Consider the following 26975-nt stretch of genomic DNA (forward strand, 5'->3'; position numbering starts at 1 on the left):
GATTTGAAAAACAGAAGCATAAAAAACAAACGGAACGGTCGCTTTGGAGCTCGCCACGGACACGCGTGATGCCCCACGACGTTGTGCTATCCAGCGTGACGCACGAATCCACGTGCCGTCCGTTCCGTTACTCTGGTTCTTTGTGGAGCAAAGTATGGCAAGTTCTAGTGAGGATTACAGATAAAACAAACTGTTTTCTGTATTACAAATTACACGATCACAACGTTACAGTACGGCTGTTCGTTGTAAGAAGTTTCAACTTTGTGCGTTGCGATGCGACAGAGGATTCCGTTGACGAAAGTCGAGCCAAGGAACTTTTCAATCATCCCATTGTCCCAACGTGGAGTGTCCACCTACATACGGCAGGATCATTTCATTCATCATCATGCCAGCACCTGCCAGAGGATCCGGAGAAAGGAGTCCCGAAAAGGGACTATCTGCTATATAAGAGACGCACATCCCGTCCACTATCGATACAGTAGCGATTGGATGGCTGTGGAGTGAACACCGAGACTGAATCCGAGAAGCCCAGCCCGTTTTCCAATCCACGAAAACACAGTGCTAGTACCTCCCTAATAGTTCCCAGTGCCACAATGTGCCGACTGTACTTTTTCTTCAATCTCATCTGCCTCTATCTGGCCATCAAGAACGCGCTCAGTGTCGAGCTGGAAGCGAATGTGAGACCGGAACCGGAAAACAAGCGGAACGGACTGGTTGTTCCGAAACTGAAGAAACTGCAACATGAGTGCTTTTGCCGTTTTGTGTGTTTTAGGATCAAAAGTTTTCCGACTTCCGGAACCACGAGGGACACGATGGTGCGGCCGACAGTTCGCTGCTAGCGCTGGACGGCGGTGGGCAGCACCGTGAGGACGATGCCGGTGTGGAAGGGAACGGAGTAAGCAAACGGGCCGCGGCCATGTGGTTTGGACCGCGCCTTGGCAAACGGACACTGCCGGCCGATCTGCACGATGAGCTGGTGGAAGAGTTCGACAGTGAACCGCTGGCGTACGTCGGTGAGACGCCCCAGAAGTTGGCCAGCGACCTTGTCCAGGGTACACCGTACGTTGTAATGCTGCTGACCGCCAAAGCACCACGTAAGGATCGTAAAGCGGGTGTCAGGAGGAGGAGAAAATCCCCTTCTTTTTCTAATTTCCTCTCTCTCTCTCTCTCTCTCTCTCTCTTGGTGTGCCATTGTAGGAAAACCGCAGCCCCTGTTCTACCATACGGCAGCACCGCGTCTTGGACGGCGCGATTCCGTCGGTGAGAACCATCAGCGGCCACCTTTCGCACCCCGATTGGGCCGGAATTTGCCGTTTTCGCCACGATTGGGACGTTCGTACAATGCCGGTAGCTATCCGGCTCTTCCGATGACGTTCGCCTACTAGATGGTAGCAGTAGTGGTGTGCTCCGTGCGATCGAGCTTATTGGAGTTGAAAGAAACGAGAGTTCACGAGACGACGAACGCTCAGAACCCGTGAAATGGCTGGAATTCAATAAGCTCGGCTGCACGAAAACAGACAACTCGCCCCCCTTAAACTGATCTCACCCTTAGCCTCAGAGCAAGCTCGAACGCGATCTGCCCCGCATGATCCCCGCTATGTACTTGAATAAAATGAATGAAACGAAGTCAGAAAACACGTGTGCACACTGTGATGGCGGCGCGTTCCGATCCTTCGAGAGATCATCAACTAACTTCCCTCTCGCTGCCCGGTCAGATCCTTGATTTTGCGGCTCTCAATCACACAATCCATCAAAGCGTCTTTCGCGAGCAATAAGTAACGTCGTCTTTAACGTCGCTGGCGGCCTCTACTTGAGCTGCCACTTCAATGAGGGAGACACAAACAGAGAGAGAGAGAGCGAGAGCGAGGGCAAGGGGAGAGAGATATCTTAATTCAGCAAATGGCAACCACAAGTGCACCGTGGAGCGGTGGGTCCGTACGGTGGGTGTCCTCGTGTAAAGCATTATTGGTCGGTCCGCATATCCCAACCAACCCATTCTTCCTCGTAGAGTGTGGCCTGGCCTTCCCGCGGCCTGAAATTGAAGTGGCCAACGCTTCCCCCCCACCTCTCTCTCTCTCTCTCTCTGGCCATTGATCAAGGGACCTTCGCACGCGTGCCCGAAGGGATGTACGAATTGGTAAGCAAATTACTAAATTAGCCAATATTATCCAATTACAACAGATTCAACTACATGCCGCTTGCCGGTGCTGCTCAATGAGGCGCCGGAATTTGGCTGGCTTAACAGTGAATGCAAACGACCAGGCCCGGGTATCGAGCCTGGGGTGCCCGATTCTCTTTGTTCCACGCAGAGCATACCGATGAGCTGGGAATCAGCTGTTTTTTTGTTGTTGTTGTTATTGCTCATCCTTCGTTGTCCGAATCGCTTGTTGGCGCGCACCAATCCATTCAATTAACGTGCTGCCATTCGCCGTCACCACTGCTAGCACTGCGTGCACCTTTCACCTTCCGCGTCCGCACAGAACGTACGCGGGCGCCCAAAATGTTCTGGACAAATGAGCCAGCAAATTGGAAGAATGCGTGACGTCCAACGGTACACGGTGCTAGTTGCAGCGCAAAGAAGCTCACCACCGAAATAGTTAACGGAGCTCTAAGATTGTCCTTCCCTTCCCCCAAACCAAATAAAAAAAAGGCCATTCCCTGGCTGCTCACTAAAGCTGCACCTGCAACAACACAGCACAGCACAGCGACACCGACAGAAGGAACCGATTTATGGCGATTATGGATTGGAATCGTATTTTTAGCCGCATCGGTGAAAGGACAGTAGTAGTAGTGGTAGTGGCGGCCGGTTCTACAGTTCTTCGTCCAGACAGTTCAGTCTGTCTGTCTGTCGCTTTGTCGCGCTCGCAGTATCGGTCATTAATTGTTGGCTATGGTTGATTGGCTGGCGTGGCTCATAAAGTGCTCCTGCTGCTGACGATAATCGAGTGTTGTCGGTTGCATATAGCGAACGGTTGATCGTGATCGATGCAAGCGGAAGTGTCGGAAGCGTGCGCGCGTGTCCACACCTCATCCTTTTGTCCGCTTCATCTGGTGAGGTGAGCGGTGGCTGGATGACAAAAATCCAATTTGTCTGCCGACCTCCAAGCGAGCGGCATGTTGGTGAGCGGGATAATCATGATGATGCTGCTGCCGATGATGATGATGTTGTTTACCGTTCACGCAGCGAGGCGCTCCTTTGCCAAATTGACATGGAATGGGGGTGCGGGGGGGTGCGAGCATAAGCCAGTGGTGGCAGCACGCGCCAAGCCGAAGGCGCATCATAAAACTGCTCAACCGAATCGCGCGCTCCTACACGGACACTGGCTTGCCCTTGCGTTTCTGCCGAATGGCGCGAAGAGGGTTTTCGCGGTGGCGAAGAATCGGACACTAGGGACGCACAGCGAGTCACTGCTCGCCATTGTTCTCGAGGCACCACAAGACCTTAACACCCTTAACACATGCCGTGCACCTGGGTTTACGACGTTCCGCTTCGGTTTAGCTTCCTCCATAAAACCAGGAACGGTAGTAGAGTCTACTAGTGACCAGCACGGCCTTTCGTAGAGCCCCGAGCCCCTCTCTCTCTCCGCGGTTGTCGGCGTGCTGCTGAGTGACCTCCGAAAAAAAGGGGGCCACATCATTTAGTAATTAACGCCAGGCAGCGGGTGCGTACTGGCGTGCTGGGACTTCCCGAAACTGCATTCCACTGGCTCGGCGATTGGTGAACGAGAATCGAGCGGCCATGAAATGTTGACTGAACTCCCATTTTGGCGGGAGCATAACAGGACATCGGACAAGGCACCGGGAGCGGCTACCGACGAACGTGGCACACAGGCACATCTCGGTGGGGCACGGTGGCCGGTGTTAAGTCGTTGATTTCACGGCTAGCTGCCAGGGACAAGGTCAGGAAGGTAAGGCAGAGACAAAACAAAAACGAAGAATAACAACAAAAAAAAAGCCGCGACCGTCATTGCAAATCCACATTCACAGCGCTATTCACAGCCGGATTGCTAAATTACTACTGGGCCGGTTGCTGTTGTGGAGTACGAAAATGGCAAACCAGGCGAACCCCCCAAAAACCCGATTTCACGCCGATTGAACGTGTGCCTGGCACACGCCACGACTTGACCACCACCAAGCCAGGGTCGGAGAGGATTAGGAATCTGCCCCTTTCCATTGTCCAGCAACGGAACAGCAACAACAACATATTAATATATTGCTGCTGCTGCTTACTAACTAATGCCACCCGAGCAGAGAGCGTTCACGGGGGGCGATGGCCCTTTACAGAAGCAACAGAAGGTACGCAAATGTCGCCACAAACGCAATTGATTGATGGATTCGGTGCCGTTGACCGGTTAGAACCGCGTGTGATTGAACACGCTCCATAGATCCGCGATTATTTATCGATACGGAGTGCAAGACCTTCCCCGAGGGGCAGCGGAGAACGGAGAACAAGCGAGTGAGCGGGCGAGCACAGTGGAATAAGTTCCGCGGTCGACTCCCAAGTGATATTAGCCGGTTTTTGGCAGTCAACAGTCGAGTGTACAAGTCATTTAGGAGTGCAAAGCAGACCAGAGAGTGATCAAATTTCAATCAACTTCCTTCCACTTCCAAATCCACTGGTTAAAAAAAAAACAACAAGCGAGTCCGTCGTGTTCTATGGCGTGCGCCAAACGCGACTCACAAAAAAAAAAAAACAATCCGGAAAGCGAATGCGAGGTAGGGCCGTGGGCCGTGTTTCGCACTGCTCGATTGCTCTTAATTATTCACCTGTTGTGGCTCTACTATTTTTTGCGCACTAATTTTTTAACCCTCCGCTTTGTGTGTGCCCAGAACGGGTCGAAAGAGAACATGACGAACGAGGAACGTGTAGAGCGTGGAACTGGCGCGTGGCCACCTGACCATCATCATCATGATGATCGTCATCATGATTAACAATCCGTCTACTAGCCGCATGAATTAATGGACTCACAAAACCCACCGTACTCTAGGGTGTACAGTGCGTTGCTTCACGAACTTTTTATATGGATGCTACTTTATCTTTAACCGGAAAGGAAAAGTATCCAAAAGAAGCTTGATTAATAATGATTGCAGCATTTGTGAAGTTGAATTCATGGTACGTGGTTGCAATTTGCATTCGCTAACACCAGCCTTCTGAGATTATGCTGCTTAGGAGTAACTCCTTCCGTAGCACCAAAAGAGCATGACATTCATTCGCAGCATGCGCTGGCACTAGGTGGATATGGCCGCTCCCGGTAGAATCCACTTTATTCCGCGTGCCACCTTTTTTTTTGCCCTCTCGAGTGCGATCACTTTTTAGATCGTCCGCCTGTCAGCGGGTGCGGCATTCCGCTTCCGATATCGATCAAGCTCAAGCCAAGCGCACAAATCCTTTACCCAAACGTCCTAGTCATTGCCAAATGTGCCACGCGCACGCGCGCGCGCGCTCGGCCACAGAACCGGAATGGAGCTGGTTTGAAGGATGTGTGGCAAACTGGATAATGGGTGCGTGTGTAGGCAGATATACGCGCGATCACGTGCAAGTGTAAACAATGATTTTCGCTCAAGAATGACAGAACAAGATGGGGGAAAAAAAAATGGACGATTGCAGCAAAAAACAGAACAGATAAAAACCACTCTTCAGTCTAACAAGAGAACAAGAGGTAGACAAGTTCGGTGCGAGGTTACAGTGAGCTGAAAGGACGAACGAGTAGAGTGGACCAGTTCGGTGGCGTTTGATCGCTGGACTGGATCGCTTCCTTGTTTGATACTTGTTTGAGAGGACAATGAATAGCCGAGGGAGTGCAAGCGTCACTCGTACCTTCTATTTTGCAATTCTCCTTCTGCTTCTGAATGGCCAGAAGAGAGGACCAACCACGGATGAAGAACGGAGTAGCAAAGCTTCATTAACTCTGGACTTATATCTCCAATCCGCTATCCCCCGATCGATCCTCGGAAGCTTTCGTTCCGTTCCTTCGGATTGTCTTAAGCAATCAAGCCATCTTATTGCATCATCCCCTCCTAGACGCCACGCGCCTGGACTGGACAACTGGAACCACTCATGCAGCTTGTACTTTGCCATTCGTGTTTACGATACCAGCACGATGCAAAGACCAACAATGATGCTGCTGCTGCTGCTGCTGCTGCTTCGACTGTGAACCGTGAAAGGAACATGCTGGAAGAACGCTGTCGATGCACTCGGCTGTACACCTCGACCACAACAAGCCTTTCCAAAGTGGACAAGCAACAAAAACACACGGAAGGATTCTTCGGCATTGAGCAGATCGCTCTCTTCGGAGTGGAGTTCGGGAGGGGGCTAGAATGCAGAACTGGAATGCAGACAAGCCAGATCGAGAACAATCTTTTACGCCTTTATGCATGGATCCTCCGGGCAGGCGCAGATTATTGTTGTCTCTCGTCGAGTGCTCACGCTTGGTACCAAGGACAAACCCACAACATCGTCGGCCATGTCGGCCTAATCAGCGCGCGTGTGTTGAAGAACGGCTTTTGGCGACACGGGCGAGAGGTCATTGATAAACCGAGCCAGAGTTTGAGCGCCAGCAAACCTTTCCCCTAGTGTGGTGCAGAACCACCATTTGATGGAACTTTACATCAAATGATTTCATTTTTGCCACTCACAGAACTCGCGAACGCAGAGCGCAACTTAATCGTTCTTCTACCATTAGCGCAAGGGCGAGGAGCACCGTGCACCGTGGCAATTAAGGGGCAATAGAGGAACAGCTTACTTAAGTTCACAATGCATTATGTAAGTAGAGGAAGCCAGGAAGCCAGACACATCGCATCGTACCCCATCTCCGCTCGAGGGGTTCGAGGATCGATAGATCGTGTTCCACAGATACCAACACGCCCGCACAATGGGCTACCGAAGCGATGAAGCGCCCTATCGCCCTAGCCCCGTTGATTCATTGCATCACCCGGTCCCGGTCATTCCCAAGCCAGCCAGCCAGCACCCCAGAGAGGGATTTAATTCCATTAATCAATGTTCATTATTTTCCCGCAACACAGGAACATACTAGTGATCGAGTGTTTTGCTGCTGCTGCTGCTGCTGCTGCTGGCCACGACGCAGTGTTCTGTGTTTCTTTTTTTTATCATCGACGACAACAGCACCAGCTGGCTGGCTACGGCTGGCTGGCGAATGCAAATGACGCCGGAACCGGACGACTCTCAGTGACAGTAATATGTGTGCGTGCGTGTGCGTGTGGGGAGGAGGAGGAGGAGGAGGAGGAGGGACAGATTTCAATCAACCTATCGTGAACGCTCACAATCGGAATCCAGTCGATCTGCGCAGAAGAAGGTGCAGGAGTTGTGTCCGGTCCCCCCCAAAGGCCCCAAAGTAAGTCATAAAAGGCTCACCTTCGTCCGCCCCTATTGTCACGCCCGAGGCAGTCCCAGGGCCGGACTCTAGAATGACAAAATAAGAGAACTGCCAGCCCGCCAATGAGCCAGCCAATGAGGTGTAAATGTCAAATGCCCAATGTGAGCCCGTGTTCTGTGCCGACTGTCAAGCCGGATCAGGTGGTCCAGGCAGTCACTAGACCGTCTGATCAACATTTCTAAAACGCCCGACTCTACTAGTTGCTGGCTACCCCGTGACAGGCGCCTCCATCTCACTCCCAGGCCCGGCGCCTGTGACTCGCGGCACTGACACTGACATCTGGCAGGTTATTTCTAGATGAAGAGTGAATTAATATTAATTAAATGTGCGCACAACATTCGTCGCTAGCTGGCGTCGCGGCAGAGGATACAAAATGTGCACAAATTGTGCTGCATCGCGGCGACTGCATCCGGAAAGTGCTGCAGATCCGACGGAACCACCGGCGAAATGGCGAACCGAGACGGTGCAAGATGCCGAATCGTGTGACTTCTGACCGGGACGGGGGGGGGGTGAGTCCCCCAAGTGTGCGCGCCCCATTCTTGGGGCCTAATCCCTTCCAACGGAAACTGCTGGCAGATCCTCGGTAGCAAGCGCGCGATGCACTCGAAACCGAAGCATCGTCAGCGAACGAATGACCAGCGCCCAGCAGCAGCAGCAGCAGCAGCCGGTCACCCCCCTAAACGATCGCGATCGTGTTCGAACGAGGTTCGCAACGGTCGCCGCCGACCGAGCGATCGGTTTGTGCGGCCCCCCGGCAGTGCGCGCACTGCTCGGGGTATAAAAAGCTATGGCCGATCGTTCGGAGTCAACTAGTTCGGTTTGGAAAACTGTCCACAGCGCAGCAGCTTAGGAGGATTGTGCGAAGCTGTCTAGCCGTTGTTGCCGGTGTCCTTTCTACTTGTTGCTGTTGTTGCTATTTGCCCCTTGCGCCTCACCCCATTCCAACTTCACGCCACTTTTCTTCAGTGCCAAACCACTGCCAACAAGCAATAGACGCGTGTCCATCATCCGTGATCAAAAAACACAAGCCCAGTGCAGTGTCTGTCTGTGTGCGTTTGTATGTCTGTGGATACCGTGATTGGGAATTGAGTTAGTGGGTGCGTGCGCAGTGGTGGAGAAAAAAAAACAAGCAACCAAGAAGCAGACGAGAAAGTGGCTGCAAGAACAGTGCAGATCGTGCCGGAAGCAAGTGTAGCTAAAGTGATCAGAGAGTATCGATTTGGACACGAACAAAAAAAAACACGGCACCTCGCATTATTCTACTTTCTCGTGGCTTAAGAACTGGCCGAAAGAACTGATAAACATTCCCGCGGTCACATGCAACTAAACTCTTAGTGAGAACTCGATCCAGAACCACTTAAAAACACCAGGAGACCAGCAAAAAAAGCCCACCTGGAGAAAACGTGGACAGACCAGCGATCCGAAGCGGAAAATACTACAAACGTCATGTAAGTGCAAGCCAAGTACTGCCAGTAAAGTGTTCTAAGCAGCGTGCTTAGGTGCTACCATTGTGTTTCGGTTTTTCCCAACGTCGGAGATGCTGACGATTGGTATCGGCACTTCGAAGGGGGTGGGAAGGGGGGGGGGGGGGGGTTCCAATGACACCACGGTCCGCCACAGTGCACGGCGGCATAGATTGCCATCCATTGCAATCCAATCTGTGCCGCTGCCGTTCGATCGTTACGCTTTCCGAAGGGCAATCTGGGGCCAGGCCAGGCCAGGCCACCAGTACCAGGTCCAGTAGCAGCACAAAGGGACATATCTGGTGCTAATGGATTTTGTGCTATTGTGTTCGCGTTCGCGCGTCCCCGTTTCGCGCCTATCCTTGGGAACTTTGGGCGGTGGGGTGGAAGGCACTTTTTCGCAGTTTCAGCGCCACCGAGCCACCGATGGAAAGCTAAGATTCTACGTTATTGCGTTGCGATGGAGCACCCCTGTTGTGGTGGGATTCCGAGAAAACAAACAAACGCACATCCATAGGCGGGAATGTTATCGTTTTGTACGATAACCGGTCAGGCTGCGCGGAGAGTACGAAGTTGTGGGATCAGCTTCAATGATCGAACACTTACACGATTGGCACTGAGGTTTATTAATTGTAAATCAGCAAGATGGTAATTGATTTTATTGGCTCATAGCTTGTAGCATTAAAACTGCCAGACATACTGCTTATCTAATGAGCTCCGACATTCTGACGATAATCTGTGACATCATGTTGTCGACGTTAAGCCGTGACTCTGAGATTAAAATTCACTCCAGCACATTACAATGATCATGATCATTGATTGTTGTTGCATTGAATCGTTTTATATGATTTGTACAAGAGTTTTGTCATCTCTGGCTACATCATAATTAACCTCAGAGTAGTTCGTGTGATCATTCCTTACGTAATTACTTATTAATCCCTGTCTTTCAAAACGAAGATCATTATAAAATGAGTGGGAAAAATTACAAATTTTCAAGCAATAAAGCGCATAAATAATGTGCATGTGCCTAGTTCCTTAGACCAAACGAATAAAATGGCTCTTGATGATAAATCAATGCCACTAATTTCATTTTGTTAACATCGCAATACAATAAAAGGATACATTGATTAATTCGTATCCCGTAAAATTAATTCTTTCTACCACTCTTGTTTTTTCCTTTTTTGAATGTAGAAACAGTTAAAACAGTCGATCGCTTTTATGTTGCGAAATAAATTGTTCATATCTCTTATCTTCTTTTCACCGGATTGGTTGGGAAAGAACGGCTCAAACAGTTTTATAGCCATTGAGTTTAAGATTCCTTATTTTTGTTTTGTTTTGTAATGGTTCATTGTGCACCAAACCTATCAAATCCCACCATATTCAAAGTTTGGGCTGGAATGGGCCTAATTAAACAGGTTTTACACTTGTTTTTAATCGTTCATGATTCACGAAAAGCTAACTTCACGTAGACCTTTTGCTTCATTTCCACAACTTTTAGCTTTTGGAACCTGTTTTTGGATGAAGTCTTATTTATTATGCAAGCTGTTCTTGCTTTCAATCAGGATCAGGTGTCCTAGAGAAAACACTTGATTTTGACCGAGCAGTGCAATCACTTTATGCTTTATCTAAGGGTCTTGAATTGCAAGAGAAGTGACAGTAACATGAAAGGCAATTATAAACGCATCTTAACATAAATGGCACGATGAGACCATAAGCTAGCATAGCATCATAGTCGTTAGAATTTATTCATATGCTAATTGGCACACTAAGTTCAGATATGCAATGGTAAGGCCTTGGATTGAACTGATTTTTGCACGAGCACGAACATGGATCAAAGTTGCCTTTCTAAAATACAGGATGCAGTTGTTACTTTAAGCATTGCATTTAGTTTTATTGATTTAATCCATTCAATTCCATTTCATTCCTCACATTCCGTCCACGTAGCTTAACAGCATTGTACTACGTTAGTACTGATCCCTTTGATGCCACAAGTTGTTTCTTTTAGAAAACCTTAACAGGTTTTGTCGAGTTTTAATACAAAAAGATAAAAAAATGAAATACTTTGCCTAGAGTTTTATGGTTGGCATAATACATTCAGCAATGTACTTGTATATATGTCACACAAATAGTCGATGGAATGTAGATAAATAAAATAATAGGCTGTAGATTCCTACGCGGAACTCCGATGTAACAAGTGGAGTTCGCAGGGACTGTAACTAACCCTCCAGGCGCCTTAATTCATTCCAGAACCTTCACCAGGCCTGCCACAATGTCCTCCGATGCGCTCACTTATACATTATTCAGTGTCACCGGTTAATTCTACACCTTCCTTGGCGTCACACCGGTGGCGTGGGTTTCACCATTGTCACACCGGTTCCTTATCAGGATACATGACGGCTAAAGTAGCTTTTGATGGATGGAAATCCTCCAGAAGCGCCAGCCTTCCCGCTGCTGCTTGCTTTGCTGCTGCTACAACAAACTCAACAAACTCAGGTGCTCAACAAACGGTAGCGAATGCATTTAGCGGTGTACCAGGCAGTTTAATTAACTTGTTATACCATAACTACCTGCCCGACACTATCGACATGATCACCATGTGGCGATTTGATTTGAAGCGAAGGGAAGGACACCACCGCACCGATGCCGATGTGCCGATTAACGTGACAGTCCAGCGCAAACGCAAACGCAAACGCTGAGTTTTTCCAGCAACTTTGTAGAGTGTCCGTCCATCACCATCCAATCTCTTTGGCTTTGGTGTTCATATTGCGGTCAGCCTATAGGCCCCCCTGGTGGCTACCTTTCAACTTGCCTACCACCGCCACCAGCGAGTGGCTCGAGCTCATCATTAAGCTTGACCCGTCATTAGCCGGTGGCCAGAATCGACTAGAACCGTCTTCATCAACACAGCACGCCTTAGGCGAAGAGGAGGTGCAAGCTTCTTAGCGCGAGCGACCGCGTCCCATTCTACGGCCCACTGTTCCGTGAAGCCGCTGGCGCTGCGTGCCTGTGACCGAAACCGTTCGGTTCGTGCGACTCTCGATCGGGCCTAGTGGCCATTTGAATTTTAAAGCAAACGTTAATTGTTTAATGATCGATTACCGGTCTCGATGCGGCACCACACACTGTGACGTGATTCGTCCCGGGGCGGAAAGAGGCTGGGGGAAAAAAAGGTCAATCAGAGGCACTCCACGGCACGCGAACACCACCGAGCGACTGTGAATTTGGGGAGGTGTGCCTGCGGTTGAGGTTCCGCTCGACATAATCCATTGTCACCTGGAACAGCAAGGATCAATCACAAACATTCCGCTTTTGCCAGAAGAAAAAAAAACCCCCAGAACATTAAACCAGTTCCCAAAACTAAAACCAAAAACAAATGGCAAACAAATGGTCTCTCTGGTAGTCGTCTCGAGATCGTACCAGGAAGTAGAACGAAACAGATGAGCAGCCAGTGTTTAATAAGCGGCTAGGTGTTTAAATTGCAGACCAGCACTTTATCTCTTTTGCTCACGCACGCATGATACGCAGGCGGCCAGCCCGACCGGGGGGGGGGGGGGGGGGGGGGGGGGGCGGAACTGAATGCAGCACATTAAATCGTGCAACAACAACCTCCCTCCGCCCGCTGAGGCACAATAATGGGGCACAGGGTTGTGCTCCGGTTATTAACCTTCCGCTCGCTGCCACTGTTGTAGGTGGAATGTTGTTCCGGGCAACCGGAAGCCATGTCCTAGCCATGGAGGACACACCAAGCGAAGGAAGGAAGTGCACAGGGAAGATGCATCCCGCGCGAGCCGCGTGGGTTTGCGTGCGTTGTAAGACTCAAGGTTCTGGCCAACCGTAGGCACCCCTCACTCAGACCAGCGGTTTGCTCTCGCTCTGTCCCTTAAGCGGTCAACGCGCAGCGGTCAACATGGCACGTTCGCTTTTCAAGGGCTTGTATCGAGCGCTTCGACAGAGAAACATACCGACGTGCCAAGGAACATGAATCCAGCACGCCAAGAATGTTCCATCCATTGGCCACCCCTCGCGTGGTTCAAAACTGATTCAATCTGACGCAGGTGCATCTCGGCACCAGCAGGCATCCATCCCATCCCATCCATTCATTCATTCATGGGTGGCCACGTGGCGCGTGCGAAAAAAGGGGGAAATCGAACCGGAACATTCCCACCGCACCGTGGCAGACTGTCTTCTATCTTGGAAGATTTCAATCAACATCCCCTCCCTCTTCCACCCTCCTTTCCCCACAACTCATCATCATTCATCAATGGATCGCTACTGCTGATGAATCGTCACTTCCGCGATCGCTTTGACGGTCACTGGCGTGCGGTGGTGATGGCGATCGAGAGCTCACGCCCTGCACGCGGTGAATCCCACCCTCTCTCGATCGATCGTGCAGGGGGAGGGGGGATCAATCCAACTAAATATGCGTCTGAGGTAATCGGCATCTTGGCGATGCCGTTTGTGCACACTGACCCCAGTGCGGTACTTTCCGCAATCGCAATCCGTGCCATGGCTGGTGAAGGGAGGGGTTTTTTTTCGCGATTAGAACGCGAGCACGACGACGTCTGACGCGATCTGACGGCGGAGGGATGGTGGTTGGAGGGACCTTTTGATAGCGACCCGGCAGGCAACACGCACGGTAGAGCGCATACTTAGCGAAATGATCGGCCACCGGGGCTTTCACTTGCAGTGGCCACTTCGTCGAGTGTAGATCGAGATCTTGAGAGTTAGAGGACTGTGTGCACTCCAGCAGTTAGTACCCGCGTACCGAGCGCCATCAAGCCAGATCCTTCAAGTGAAGAAAAAGATTTGCAAGATCGCAACAGCACAACGTCAGGTGAGTCTTCGCTACGGTTTTGTTGTTGTGTAACGTGTCAGCGAGTGAACGTGAGTGAGTGCTGTCTGTTCGAAAAGGGGACCCTCTTCTCTCCGAAGTGTTTGTCATTGTGACAACAGATGATGTGCCGCGGTTGCGCTGCTGGCTGGCTGCCAGCCAAGTGCTCGCGTACTTGACTCGCGCGCAAGAGCTACAACTGGTGCTGGTGGAGCTGGTGCCGGTGTTGCTTCGTCCATTGCGCTCTTGACCGGCATCAATTTCACTTTATTCCAATCAAAGCTATTCAACGTCGATCGGAATTGTCGCACCGGCGACGACGACGTCAGAAAAAGAGCATTGTTGATGTTCTGAGTCGCTTCTTCCTCCTTTTCCCTACCACGAACGATCAATTTAGACGTGATCTCGTGTCCGTTTGTTGCCGTGGAGTGTGGCAAGATAGCGTAGCAGCAGCAGCAGCAGCGAGCAGCAGCGAGTCGTAATTGGCACCGATTCCAACCGTACGTTGGCCGCGTATTATGTTGCCGCCAAAAAAGCGAAAGAGCGAGCGGTGGAGGGCGGTGCGATCTGGCTGATTAGTGGAGCGGCCACCACGGTAGCAACACGGTAGCAACATTGTTTGACACACGGTGCACCGGCACGGCGCACGATCTCGTTGATCGATCGATCGATCGACCGGAACCTAGTGTTTGTTCGGCCGTTGTTCAGTAGCTCACTCGCACTCGATCTTAGAATCTGTACAGTGCCTTTCCATTCGTTCTCCTCTCGGCCAGATCGACCTGGTGCTGGTTAACAACGGGATGATTAATGTGCGAATTGAATTCCATCGAATGGCACTGGCCCTAGCGGCTAGGGTTTATAGTGTTGGGAGGGGGGGGCTTATTGTCATCGCGCTTCTGCCAGTACCGCTTCGATCGTAACAGCTGGAGGACGGAGTGATTGTGATGCGTTGACTGTCGCAGCGGTGTGCATGGTTTATGCAAATGTCCACGGATTCTTATCGTTTCGATTTATGCAGAAGAGATATTATCCATCAAACGCGGTGCTTGTCTGCTGGTGGCTAGGTAGCAGCGTTTGTCTGACGTGATCGCCCACTCCAGAAAGAAGTGCGTGCCTTGCGAATGATCAATTGATGCCCTTCAGTTACGGTACTCCGTCCATTCATTCCATATTCCAGATTCTTGACAGTTCTGTTAAAAGTTTCTCAGTTCGTCCGTTAGTTAGTTCACATTCTTCTTTGCCAAGTTTGACTCCTCATCAGTAAAATTCGATAACATTGCTCATAGATCTGAATGCATCAAAAACGAAGACAACTTTGCGTCATAGGCATCGATCGGTTCGTTGCTGTTGAAGCATCCACTTGCCTTCAAAAGAGACGTCAATTGCTCAACATCCCAACATGGCACACCGAGTGCCCCTTTTGCACCCTTGAAACTCATCATGCACAACGAAACGCAACAATTACGCGACCCAATTTGGGTAGCAATTACACTCGCTCGCCACAATCGAATAAGGTGACCTGAATAAAGCGTGAGCGATGCGGTGCCTCGGTCACCGGCACTAGTCCCACACTATATAGGCGGTGCAATGCAGGGAGATGCAAATTTTCGCACCCTCAGCGAAGGAAAACTACTCCCCCGGAACCTTATTTAAACACACCTTTTCCTTAGTGCTTAGTGCTACACTATACTGGAGATGATCTTGACAACGAGCAGCGCATAAAAAACAAACAAACAATCAGATCTTCATGTACCTGTCCTTTGCTCCATGGCAAAAAAACAAACAATGACAACCTTTTGTCAACACGCAGCGTGTGTTGGCTCGATGACTTATGTTTTCGGTTAATCTGAATGATCCATCCATCATCTGCGCGATCACTGCTCGTTGATGAATTGTGCGTTGGTTAAGAAGGTCCCTCTAGCTCTTGAAACTCACCGCCTTGTTGTACAAATAAACAAACTCAGCAGCAAGTGTGTTCCGACCGCATCGGATGGCCTTGCGGTTTAGATGATAAATGTCGATCACAATAACCGGCGATCGACCCCCGGTGGAGGCCAAATAGAAGGTCTCTTCTAGGTTCACTTCCGTCTTGTGCGTAGAACCTCAGAGGGATCATTACGAACATTTGTCCACAGTGGACCAAACTTTCTCACAATGAGAGAATGTCTCACAAACATAACGTACAGAATAAACAATTTCGCGACTCGCGTTTACTTTTCACACACCACGTTTCGCACGCCCACTCACCCGGTCCAAGTCGGACCAGAAAGGAATCGGAATCACCCGGCGCCCGGAAATTCCGCAGCATGTGAAATATGAGTTCGCAGCCCCTGGCGAGGGAAAACCCCCAACAGATCAACAGTGGCCGCGACAGGATCGCAATGATTCGTCGTCGTTAAATGCAAATAAGCCGGCGTGCAATGAGCAGAGCAGAGCGGAGCGCGCGCCGTACCTTTCCTTTATCTCAGTAGAAGCGCGTATTGTTGTGGTGAGGGGGATCCCCTCGCTCGTGGCATACCATTCCCGGCCATGAGTAATGGAATGCTCTTCACCCTATTCAAACAAGGCATAGTCATAGGTGCGAATCATCTACTCGCTTGCGCTTGCTGATCGCGCTCCGGGGACTGGGAATGACCCATAAATACAAAAGCAGTAACGACGGATTGGCCACGCGTTCACGCAAATGATCGCGCGACAGATGATGATGGGTTTGATCGTTCGCTCGCTCGCTCGCTCGCTCGCACGCCCCAAGTTCAAGATCAAGTTCACCTGCTGCTGCTTCCCAGTGGAGTTTGCATTAATTGAATCTTTCCACAGCTCCCGGAGGAGGGTGCAACACGTGTCGGCGGTCCAGTTTCCAGCAACTTTCCGGGCTTCCCTTATCGGGCTGAGCTCGCACTCGCACCCCACCCCTCCCTAGCCACCAATCAACGTGCTCGATGACGGGTTTGTTGTTGATGGTTGCATAATTGTACGAGTTATTAATTTATGGCCAGCGCCCCCCGGGTGGTTTTTGTGCATCTTGATATCAATCATATCCAGCACACTCCACGTTACGTCAATGAACGCTCTCTTTCTCTCTCTCTCTCTGTTTCGTGCTCCTCCAAATTTGTTTGCTCAGGTCGTGAACAGTCGTGAACGCCACTCTCGGTGGCGCAAATTGGATGAAGATGTTTTTGCGGAGCTAATTGCTTCCGACCAGAAGTCATCAGTAAGCAGAACGCTCCAGTCAGCACCTTTTTGCAGCGTTGGTAATTAAATCATTACCCACCGACGACGACGACAACGGGGGAGGGGGCGTACCAACCAACGGGTGTGTTTATGCAAAAGTTCAAACCGGCCAGACCGGGCCAGGGCGGGTCAGGCAGCAATTAAGCGCTCCACGATTAGCATCATTAGCGGGGCGAAGGCACGCACGCAAGCACGCGCCTCTCTCTCGTCATAGAATAGTGCGCAGTGCAGGAGTGCAGGAAGCCATTGCACCGGGCAAACAACATGCGAACGGGCATCGCTTAGATTGCGATCGTTGTCCTTGAGCATCTCTCCCTCCGTCTCTCTCTCTCGCTGCCCGGGAACGGAATAGAAGGGAGCTGTGCGGTGATCTTAACCGCAAAACTGGATCGCTCTCAAGTTGAATGACCCCGCGGATTGTGCGGTTTGTAGGGTAAAATAATAAAAGGGAATGCCGTATCAACCTTGCACCACCGAATCGTCGAAAACACCTTCCCAGGGGCCCCTTCATGTCATGCCATGTGCTGTAGTGAATGCCAAGGTCAAGGGTTTTTGGATCAATGTGGCATTCCTGAAGGATTTCGAGGGTCCAATTTCATGGTTCTCCCGTTTGTTGTCGAAAAACGCTCCACAAAAACAGTCCACATGTGACAGGCCAAGGCCACCATCATGATGGGGCCAAAGCTTATCCATCAAAAAAAAAAAAAAATTAGATTAAAACGGCCACGGCGTTCCACCTGTTCAGTAAACCCAGCCTAGCCGCGTACCCTTCACCAACACCACCACCGCCAGCAAATCGAGCAGCACCACCATCCTCGCCGCGAAGAAGGAGAGTCGCGTGCCGGACGTGCGATCGTGCGCAAGCGCGCGTGCTCGACTTCCCCTTGCGCGAAGGGTGGTCGGGCCGGATTCGCGCAAGGACACGCACCTCACGCACGGACGCGTGCCACCAGTTATGATCCGCGCTCCGAGCTTCGATTTCTAGCACCTGATAACTCGTTTCTCGTCGCACCTTCGAGGATCGGAAGCGAATGAGTGGCGGGGGGGCGGGGTGAAAAAGAATGAAAATCAAACATCGGAACGAACAGTAATGAAGGAATCGAAGTCACACAAGCATACCACAGCAACATACCGGCCCGAGAACGGTCGGCACGAAGGATGAATTATTCATCGATCATAACACGATCAATTCGATTTGTTCTCTTGCTACCTCCACCCCTCTTAATCGTTTCAGACGTGCGCGTGGCAAGTCTTCAGTGACGAACCCCCTTCCCTCTCCTTCACTCTTTCGCTCGCACTCTTGGTCAGCGTGGTTTGCGATGAAGATCGATCGATCGCCGCTTGCAACACCGAAACACCCCCCACCCGGCGAGTGTCACAATCTCGGGGCGGTTTCTAATGAGCGAAATATGGTGGCTTGTTGCCGGTGGTTAACCTGATGGGATGCCGGCCCACCTGCTCAAACCGGTCCTGGGTTGGGTGTGTTTACGTTTGGCGCTCTTGGCAGACCGGCCTCCACCACACACATTTGCCTTGCCGGCCACCGGCATCACTCTTTTTGCCATCCTCTCTGATCTGACCGGTTTGCGAACAGTAAACATTCGCACAAAAACCCGCCTTTGAATTGCCAAACCTAACTGAGATTCACCGACAATCCGTGGCCCTTCCAGCAGCATAAGTGGACCGCGACCGTGGATAATTGAATTACCGCGTCGTGCGAAGATCGTCGGCGCTTCATTCAATATTAGACAGTTTCTACACACAGCCAAAATTTGGCGGCTAAAGTCAAAAAAAGAGAACTTCATTTTTCCAACATTTTGGAAAAAATAATGGCAGATGGAGACAAATTTACATCTACGGTACGGCGTACACTGGAGTGCAGCATTATGTGTCTGCCGATCAGCTTAAAGCATATTATATTTTAAAAAAAGCTGTTTGCAGGTGTGTTAAAGTTATTTCGCGATGATTCTGTAGTTTTTCTGAAGTTCTTCTTTTCAAGCGTCCCTACACACACCATTTTTTTTTTATATGGAGCTTTTGACTTTTGCCGACAATTTTGACTTTAGCCGCCAAATTTTGGCTGTGTGTAGAAACGGTCTTAGCGCTCGCCTCTGCTCAGTCCCGCTAGTAGGCCCCAGTTACGGTGCGGCCTTGCCTTGCCACGCTCTCGCGCTTAATATGCGGATCCGCCGATCGGTCGCTTCCTAATTATGGCACAACGAGAGAGAGAGAGAGGATTTGCCGCTCCCATCCGGCCGCTCCATCCGTTCGCGTGCGTTCGTTCGTTCGTTTGTCGGGGACAAATGTGCCCTTCGTGTGCGCGTCGCTGCTCATATGGCCGGCAGCATTGCCGCGAGCACGCAAATAAGGATAATGGTTTTTAATTAAAATTTCCTGCCAACCACAGCACTGGCTGCTGGCCAAGGAAACAAGGGGGGGGGGGGGGAGGGGAAGCGGAGAAACAAAAACAAAAACCGTGGGAGCATCGCAGATCTCAAGGAGGACCCGCACATAATTCGCATCCCCTGGCCCCCAAACCGATCGATCGATCAAGCGGCGAATTATTTACACGAATTTGCGAATCTGTAGGCCACCCGGCCAACCAGCTGATGAAGCATATTTTGGATGCCGCCACGGGCACGGGCAGCGCACGGCATCACGTGGAGCAATGGAAACCAATGACGTACAAGGCCGGTAGCAAACAAACTAATTGAGGCAATAAGTTGCGCAGCGGCACAACATCATCAATCCGTGCGTCTGCCCCATGTGCCGCCGTCAATTGCAGTGGTTTGGGTCAGCTTAGATCCCTCACGTTTATGAAATGTTTTCACTCTCACTGGTTGCTTGATCATTATTGGTTGAAGTTCATTGATCGCACGGTGGAGGATCGTCTTCATTTCAGTGTCTAGTGTTTGAATTTTGTTTTTTTTTCTCGCACAGTAAGAGAGGCCCCTTCTTTATTGTTGGCATTCTTTGAAGAAACTGTTTTGTTTTTGTAGCTGTTTAGTTTTTTATCTGCAGTATGCAAAAAAAGTTTATCCACCCTTTTTCATGGAAACTCCCAGCTCAAAAATGTTTATCATATATCAACAGTTTTGTTTTTTATTCTTCTTTACTATGCTTTTTAAATTTTTCAAAAATACCCACTAGAAACAAAGATATTACAAAAAAACAGTCGAGCAAGGTAAGTAAAGCACGTTTCTTCACGCTTCTTAGGTGCATAACTCCATTATTTTTGGCGATAAAACCATAAAATAGGCCTCAAAAGATGTTTTTGGGATTAAACGAACTGAAATGCATCGTTGAAATTGAGAGTAAAAATAGTTATTTGATTATTGTGGAGTAAAAGCTGTATAATACCATAGAATGAAATACATATGAGGGTGGATAAACTTGTTTTGCGTGCTTTTCGTACCTTGATTGAAAGTTTTTGTAATATCTTTGGTTCTAGGAAATATTTTTGAAAAATTTAAAAAGCATAGTAAAGAAGAATAAAAAACAAACACGTTTGATATGTGATACTGTGTGAAAATCAGTGAAAATGTAAATTGCTTGTAAGGGGTGGATAAACTTTTTTTGCATACTGTATGCAACGAGTCAATGTCAGTCAAGTGCAGATCACTCAGTGTTGAGTGGTTTCATTTTTAGTGTTTACGGATTGTACTTTGTTGTAGGAAATTGTTCAAGATTTCTTTTCCATTGTTTCTTTTTTGAATTCTTTACACTTTTTTATGTCAATTTATAATTGATGTTTTAAAATATTCACCAAGTAGTGCAAGAACAGACAATGTGTAAGCTCGCTGCGTTACCCCCCACTGGTAACTTCCACTTGTTGTAACAAAAAAAAATGAACATAATAATATTTATTATTCCCAGTAGCTCATGTCAGTTGCTTTTTGCTTAACGAATCCATAAAACCAAACGGCTTCGATAGTTCAAAGGCCTCGGCAGTAAAAATGAATTCAAGAATCAAGAATAACCGGTAGAACGCCCAGGGATTTGCTTCCTTCATCTTGCGTATGATGTTTTTCCCCTGTCCTCCGAGCTTTCAACCTTCAACCGATAGTAACAATCATTCATTCTGTTGCAAGAAGTGGAATCCACTTTTAGTACAGTCTCCTTACGCGAAGCACCTTCGCAGCTACTTTACGGCTAAAAATAGAAGCCCTTCAACCAAGTTCAAGTGCAGGAGCGGAGCGGATACGTTGTGTATAAATATCCCGAGCCCCGTAGGAATGTACCGCTTCATACCACCCAGCCAGCCATCCAGCCACATTACGTGATTGCATACCGGAACGAGAACAAAAAGATCGTAAAAACGATGGAGAACAGCGCAAGATCACGCCAAGACATGCGCACCTGAAGAACCTGTCCCCCCGCAACTGATTGACGTCTGCGACTTGCGGCAGTGTAACGGCCACGGTTGTACCGGAAATATTGCCATGAAACACGCCGCGGGGGGGGAGGAGATCTCTGCACGCGATTCACTTTCAGCTTCCAGGTCCAGGAGAACCGCGGCCACCAAGGGCATTGTGACGGCTACCACCACCCCGAGAGGATAAGCTAAATATAGCTCAAAAAGTGGAAGTCCCTACGTTGAAAGACTCCTTCACTAACCGGTTCGAACCGTTTTTGGGATGCACCACCGGGGGGGGGAAGGTCAGCGCAGTCGGAGTCTGACCGGAGATCCTTTCACTGGCGATCTCCGCTGGTCGTCAGCTCCCGCGAGAAGATCGCCCGTTCGCTTCCGGCTGTCCATCGGTGGTATTTGTTTTGAATGATTGACTGGAGTAGCGCTCACGACAAATTCCTTTCCGATGGGAACGAGTACTCCCTCCGTGGTGTCCCTGACTCCCGGTGCGCTCCTTTCGCTACCCAACTGTGACAAGTGCTTTGCGATTTGCATTTGGCAGTAGAGTGCCGACAGTGTGCGCGTGTGTGGCACAATTAGTGTCACCGAGAATGGTTCCTTGTTGATGGCAGGAAGGGCAAATGGCTTTTGGCGTGAGATGTGGATACCGGAAATGGGCTTTCCATTAGCGCTGGGACCGACAACGGGCCTGTAGCTAGCAAAAGGCACGTGCGTCGCGTGCCATTCAGCAGCCAACCGAATTGGAATGGCTTCAAAAGATTCGGTGCTGCCCCTCACTGACCTATCGCAGCGACGCCGCCGCCACTTGTTGTCGCCTTGTGCCAAGGTTAACAAGGAGACCCGGATAAGTGGCAAACCCGCATCATGCCACGGGCCCGTCTGGTCCGAACCGAACAAAGACCCTAAAGATCCTAGATTATTTGTGTCCGCTAGAAGGACACGTTCGTTCTGTCACGAACAACGTACACGGGCCCGTTTAGAATCTGCAGCCATCCGGCCGGAGGATTGCCTCTTCAGGCAAGGTTTTCCCCCAAAAAAAAAAACACATTCACATCTTGCGGCCTCTCGCTGCCACACTCTCACGGATGAGTACTCGAAAGGGGGGTCCACAAAAGGGTACCGAAATGTCACTTGGTGTACAGTTGTGTTGGCGGCTAAGGACAAGGCCAAGGCTCGGCCATTGGTGCCATCGATGCAAAAGCACCCGCCATCACCTCCCAACGGCCAATCCCGGTAGCTGGTCAACCTTCGCGTCCTTGAAAGGCCAAACACTCACAGGGGGGGGCACGGGGGGACCTCCAGCATGTGAGCAACGCCACACGCCTTGGAGCCCGGCCCCGGCCCAACGTTCAAGTTCATGCCGAAAAGCGTCTCGCTCGCTTTCGGTGTTTTGTACGATCCCGCGCCCAGGGTGAATTGGATCACCGTAGTCACTCGTCCACCACCACCACCACCACCACCACCACAATTGGTCAGCGTTAAGATAGCTGAAATGAGTAAACTGTCCCAGCAGATGACGAAGAACAAGCAAAAGAAGAAAGATCGCGAACGAAAATGAAATCCACCCCAAAACACGACCGATCACGAAGGGGAGGGGGGAAAGGGGGGAAACCTTGGACCGGACCGGCAGCCTTATACCTTGCTGCTGCTGCTGCTGCTGCTCCTGCTTGTGCTACTCTCGGACGGTCGCACGTTTGGCGCGTGCCACTGCTCCGAAAGTGTAGCACACGCGCGCTTCGCCTTCACCGGCACGGAACGACGATGAAGGCGGGCTTGATTCGTCCGACCTCCGGGCGGTTCTGCGCGCGCGAAGCACAAAGTGTGGTGCCACGTGTGTAGAGAGAGAGAGAGAGAGAGGGGCCGGACTCATATCTAGAATAAAATCAAATCAATTACGAGCTGTCGGTAGTACCGGATGGCGATATTAAAATGTCACATTTTGTTACGCCGCATTAAGCCGCCACTTCGCTCGTCGAGTCGTCGAGCCATTCGATGGTTAATTTAGTGTTGCTCACGTTTCCCTTTTTTTTTGTCATTTTTCAACCTGACAGATCATCGCCGCCAGGATCAATCGGACGGACGGACGGACGGACGGACGGAAGAGGAGGGCCAGCCAATAGCGAAGCAGAGCTGAAGCGTCACTAACGGATTGGCCAATTTCGTGCACCAGCAGCAGTTGCAGTCAGCACCATGGGTTCCATTCCACAGCTAGCCGTCGTCAAGGGCCAGATGCGATCGCTGGTACCGACCTTGCTGCATCGCACCTTCGAGGCGAACGTGGACAAATTCTGCGGCACCGAGACGGCCCTCGTGTACAATGGTAAGCGCAGACGCACACGACGGGTGCACGAACGGGGTTTACTTACGCTCGATTGGCTCGATTGGCCATCCATTGCAACTGGAACGACAAACGGAACGACGAGAACGGGACCACCACCGCAAATGCGAATCGACGGTTCACGGCACATTAAAGGGGGCTGACAGTTTTCCCGAAAAGCAAGCAGAACCTAACGCGCCAACTGTAGGCCACGGCCAAGAGATGCACAAATTACACGCCGCATTTCCCTTTGCATTGTCATCGGCCACCGACGGAACGGTGGACTGAGTCGAATGGAATGGAAGGGAAACATTACGGAGCAATTAAGTGTGGCCGGGGCCGGGTCGGTCGGTCGGTCGGAGTTGTGCGGTCGCGCGCGGTTATGCGGTTAGTGGCCATTTGCGCCGCCTCTTCGAGCATGAGGTTATGTTTGGGGGCCTGCCTTTTTTTTTTGTCTCAGAGGCAAAGGTGAAGCTACATTGTTGTGGCCAGTGTTTAACTAGACCGTTGCCGGCGGTGTTGCCCCTTTGTTGTGTGACTGCCGGATCACCAACGGCAACGTTGCTGCTTGATGAGATCGCGTTTAGCTCATGGCACATATCTACATCAAATCGCACAGATAAATCAACCTACTGGAATGCTTGTTGCCTTGACAGTGCCTTAATCAACTGACTTCCAACTTGCCTGATGATGGTCTTGATCGATAACTATTCTCCATCCACGGATTGAAACAAACCCATAGCAGGACTTTGGATTAACTTTAAAAGGAGATTTGAAAGCAAGTAGCTTTGATTGTTTCATGAATAGACCAATGAAGCGTACACGTATACAGTGTACACGGTTTTAGAATACAAAAAGGAAGTGCAATTCCATCACTAACAGTTACGCTCTCTGAAAAATCGATGAGCGTACACCGAAATCAGCACATTTCTTTAGTACAACTATCCTTGAAACTGTTTTGCTGAACATTTCAAACCATCGGTTGACCGACGGGGATTATTTACTCTTTTTAATTAACGGCGCACAGCAGGGCAGACACTTGTGCAAAAAAAAAACGTCAAAACACTCGTGCGAAAATACTCACAGCTGACCTACACGCCAGCATACGGTCTGATAAGACAAAAAGTAAGCCTGTCTCGGTGATTTCCTGGGTTCAAAGATGGCCAAATGAAAGAAACCCAAACTCGTTGATAGCACCCGCTGTTCCATTTTTGATTTCTTTTGCAAAATGATTGCAGATTTCGTGGGGCAGTAATAATAATACCCAACACGCTTTGCCCAATGCTGTTATCAACCAACCACAACATTGAAAAGCATTCCATTTCGTAAAAAAAAAAATCCTTCTGTTTGTGTTTCGCGTTTATTGCCTAAATTGCTTGCTATTTGTTTGCAAATCTCAAAGACCGAAAGAGAGTTGGCTTAGGTGAGGATGTCTAATCGTCTGATTATGGAACGTAGAAGTTTTTTGCTTACCATTCTGTTGCCAAGCTATTACAGCCCTTTTTTTTATAAATCGACATTAGGCAATGGTATTCGGGTGCCTGTGCTATTTTTGTAAAACTTTTTTTTCGACTTCTCTTCCCAGTTTAGATTTCCTTAATAGAGCCGTTCTTGGTTGCACGCGAAGATCATTTTCAACATCCATTATTTTCATCATTTCATTAAAAGAAGAAAACATCTGAAACACAAATTTTGTTTTGTCTCTAGAATGCTCCACCAAAAAGCGATTTAACACCGTTTGCGAGAAATAGGAAGCATTCTAAAGCGTGTAACATTATTGCAAGCTGAACATCATTATCTTTACGTCATTGGTACCGTCTTTTAATATGCTTGTTCACATCCATCGAGCTCTCAGATGCATTATTTTTTGCAATAGCACTAAATGGCAAAGAATGCAAATTATATCCAAATAATCGAAGGATAGTGTAATGTGTACAATCAAAATGATAACAGTGCCCCTGGTATGATCAGCAAATTTTTCCCATTTTGAAAAAGGGCCCTAAAGAGTAACATCAAAATACCGTACCTAGATTATTGGCCGTTCAACGGCAATCTCCTGCACAAGAAGGTTCCAACCGCCCTGCACGACGACAACGACTGGCGCTGCTTGTACTAAGTTCTCCCATAAATCAATGCTGCTTCACCGTCATCCTTCTATGCTGCTGGTGCTGCTGGTGCTACTACTAGCAACTATCACACTAACTCCCCTTCCCCATCATCAACACCACATCATTACCCACTCACACCACCCCTCCTTCCCCACCCAGGTGCAAGAGATTGCAATCACCCGTAAGAACCGCATAACCGGTAACCTTGAAGAACCGGCACACGGACTCTTCGGGCAACGCTTCGGACGACTTCTGGCGCTGCGCGGCTCCCGCGGTGGTGCAGCAATCGAAAGCACGAAAGCCACCGAAATGGTTCCCCCCCTCCCACGAACTCGTGCCTCGCACGTGAGCGAGTAATTTCGTTTAATACGTTTTTTTTTGCCTTTCCTTTCACCAACCATCATTAGCGGCGCTATGGTCTCTGGTTGGCCGCTGGTCCGCTGGTCCGCTGGTCCGCATTCGGACCACAAAGCCAATGGCCAATGGCTATTGAGTACACACGTACGACGTTAGGCGGGTCCGGTAACTGCAAGCTGCAACCGGCAATAGAGAGCCCCCATAAGAGAGCTCAGCCAGCCAGCCAGCCGGTTAGTCAGTTCCAGCAAGGCAAGGCAATTGGCCTTTTTAGCAGCCACCGTTTGGCTGTTCACCTTCCAAACTGCCTTCCCATGAGCATCACACCGACACCGACACGGTCGTCTCGTTGTCTGCCTTGGCTTTTGGCCCACCCGTTTAAGGGCGTCTACCAAATCCGTGGACCGTGAATTCTAGTTCAAGGTCGAGAAAAGCGAACACACAGACCGGGCGGGGCGGGGCGCAGCCTTGCCTTCTGCCTTGCCTTGTGCGCTGGACGGAAAACGCATCGCCACAATAAGTCATCGCGTCTGCGGGCTTTGAGCTTTTCCTTCGGTACCCTCCCTCCCTCCCTCAACCACTCGAAGGTCTGGGCCGGTGGGTAGGTGGGCCGACCGCCTGCTTGTTTGGTGTTTCATGGTTCGCCGCATGGTCTCGCCGCGCCGGTGGCGGCATCTGCGGTTTTGCTTTTCTTCATTGACGATGCAGACCGACCACCTTCTTGTTTTTTGCAACCGCAGCTGCTGCTCATGGCGGACGCGGGCCCTGTGCGATACTCGCGCCATTGAATGAGGATCACTGGCACGATCGCTGAACTCATCGTGCATATGTATTGCCCAATATCTATCTAGCATGGGTGTGCGTCAAGTACCAATCGCAAAAGGTGCCAAATCGGAAGGGCCACT

General features: G+C 50.0%; 2 protein-coding genes across 3 annotated transcripts in view; both read left to right on the top strand.

The window, feature by feature from the left end:
• The first annotated feature begins 496 nt into the window (after positions 1-496).
• Positions 497-1617, top strand: LOC126569402 (PBAN-type neuropeptides-like). Its single transcript, XM_050226464.1, has 3 exons — positions 497-677; positions 773-1094; positions 1198-1617. Exons 1-3 carry the CDS (start codon positions 594-596, stop codon positions 1383-1385), a joined length of 594 nt encoding a protein of 197 aa, XP_050082421.1. The 5' UTR covers positions 497-593; the 3' UTR covers positions 1386-1617.
• A 6600-nt stretch (positions 1618-8217) lies between these two features.
• The window catches only part of LOC126569422 (mycosubtilin synthase subunit C), a 22694-nt gene continuing 3936 nt past the window's right edge, over positions 8218-26975 (top strand). Inside the window, exons 1-2 of one of the 2 annotated variants that reach the window (XM_050226499.1) lie at positions 8218-8842; positions 23343-23611. In XM_050226499.1, coding sequence (XP_050082456.1) covers positions 23482-23611 — 130 coding nt within the window. In that variant the 5' untranslated portion in view covers positions 8218-8842; positions 23343-23481. Of the gene's footprint in view, positions 8843-13530; positions 13692-23342; positions 23612-26975 lie in introns of those variants that run through there. The other variant, XM_050226498.1, reaches the window with a different exon arrangement.

This window comes from Anopheles aquasalis, chromosome 2 (genome assembly GCF_943734665.1).
Source record: "Anopheles aquasalis chromosome 2, idAnoAquaMG_Q_19, whole genome shotgun sequence".
Taxonomy (NCBI): Eukaryota; Metazoa; Arthropoda; class Insecta; order Diptera; family Culicidae; genus Anopheles; species Anopheles aquasalis.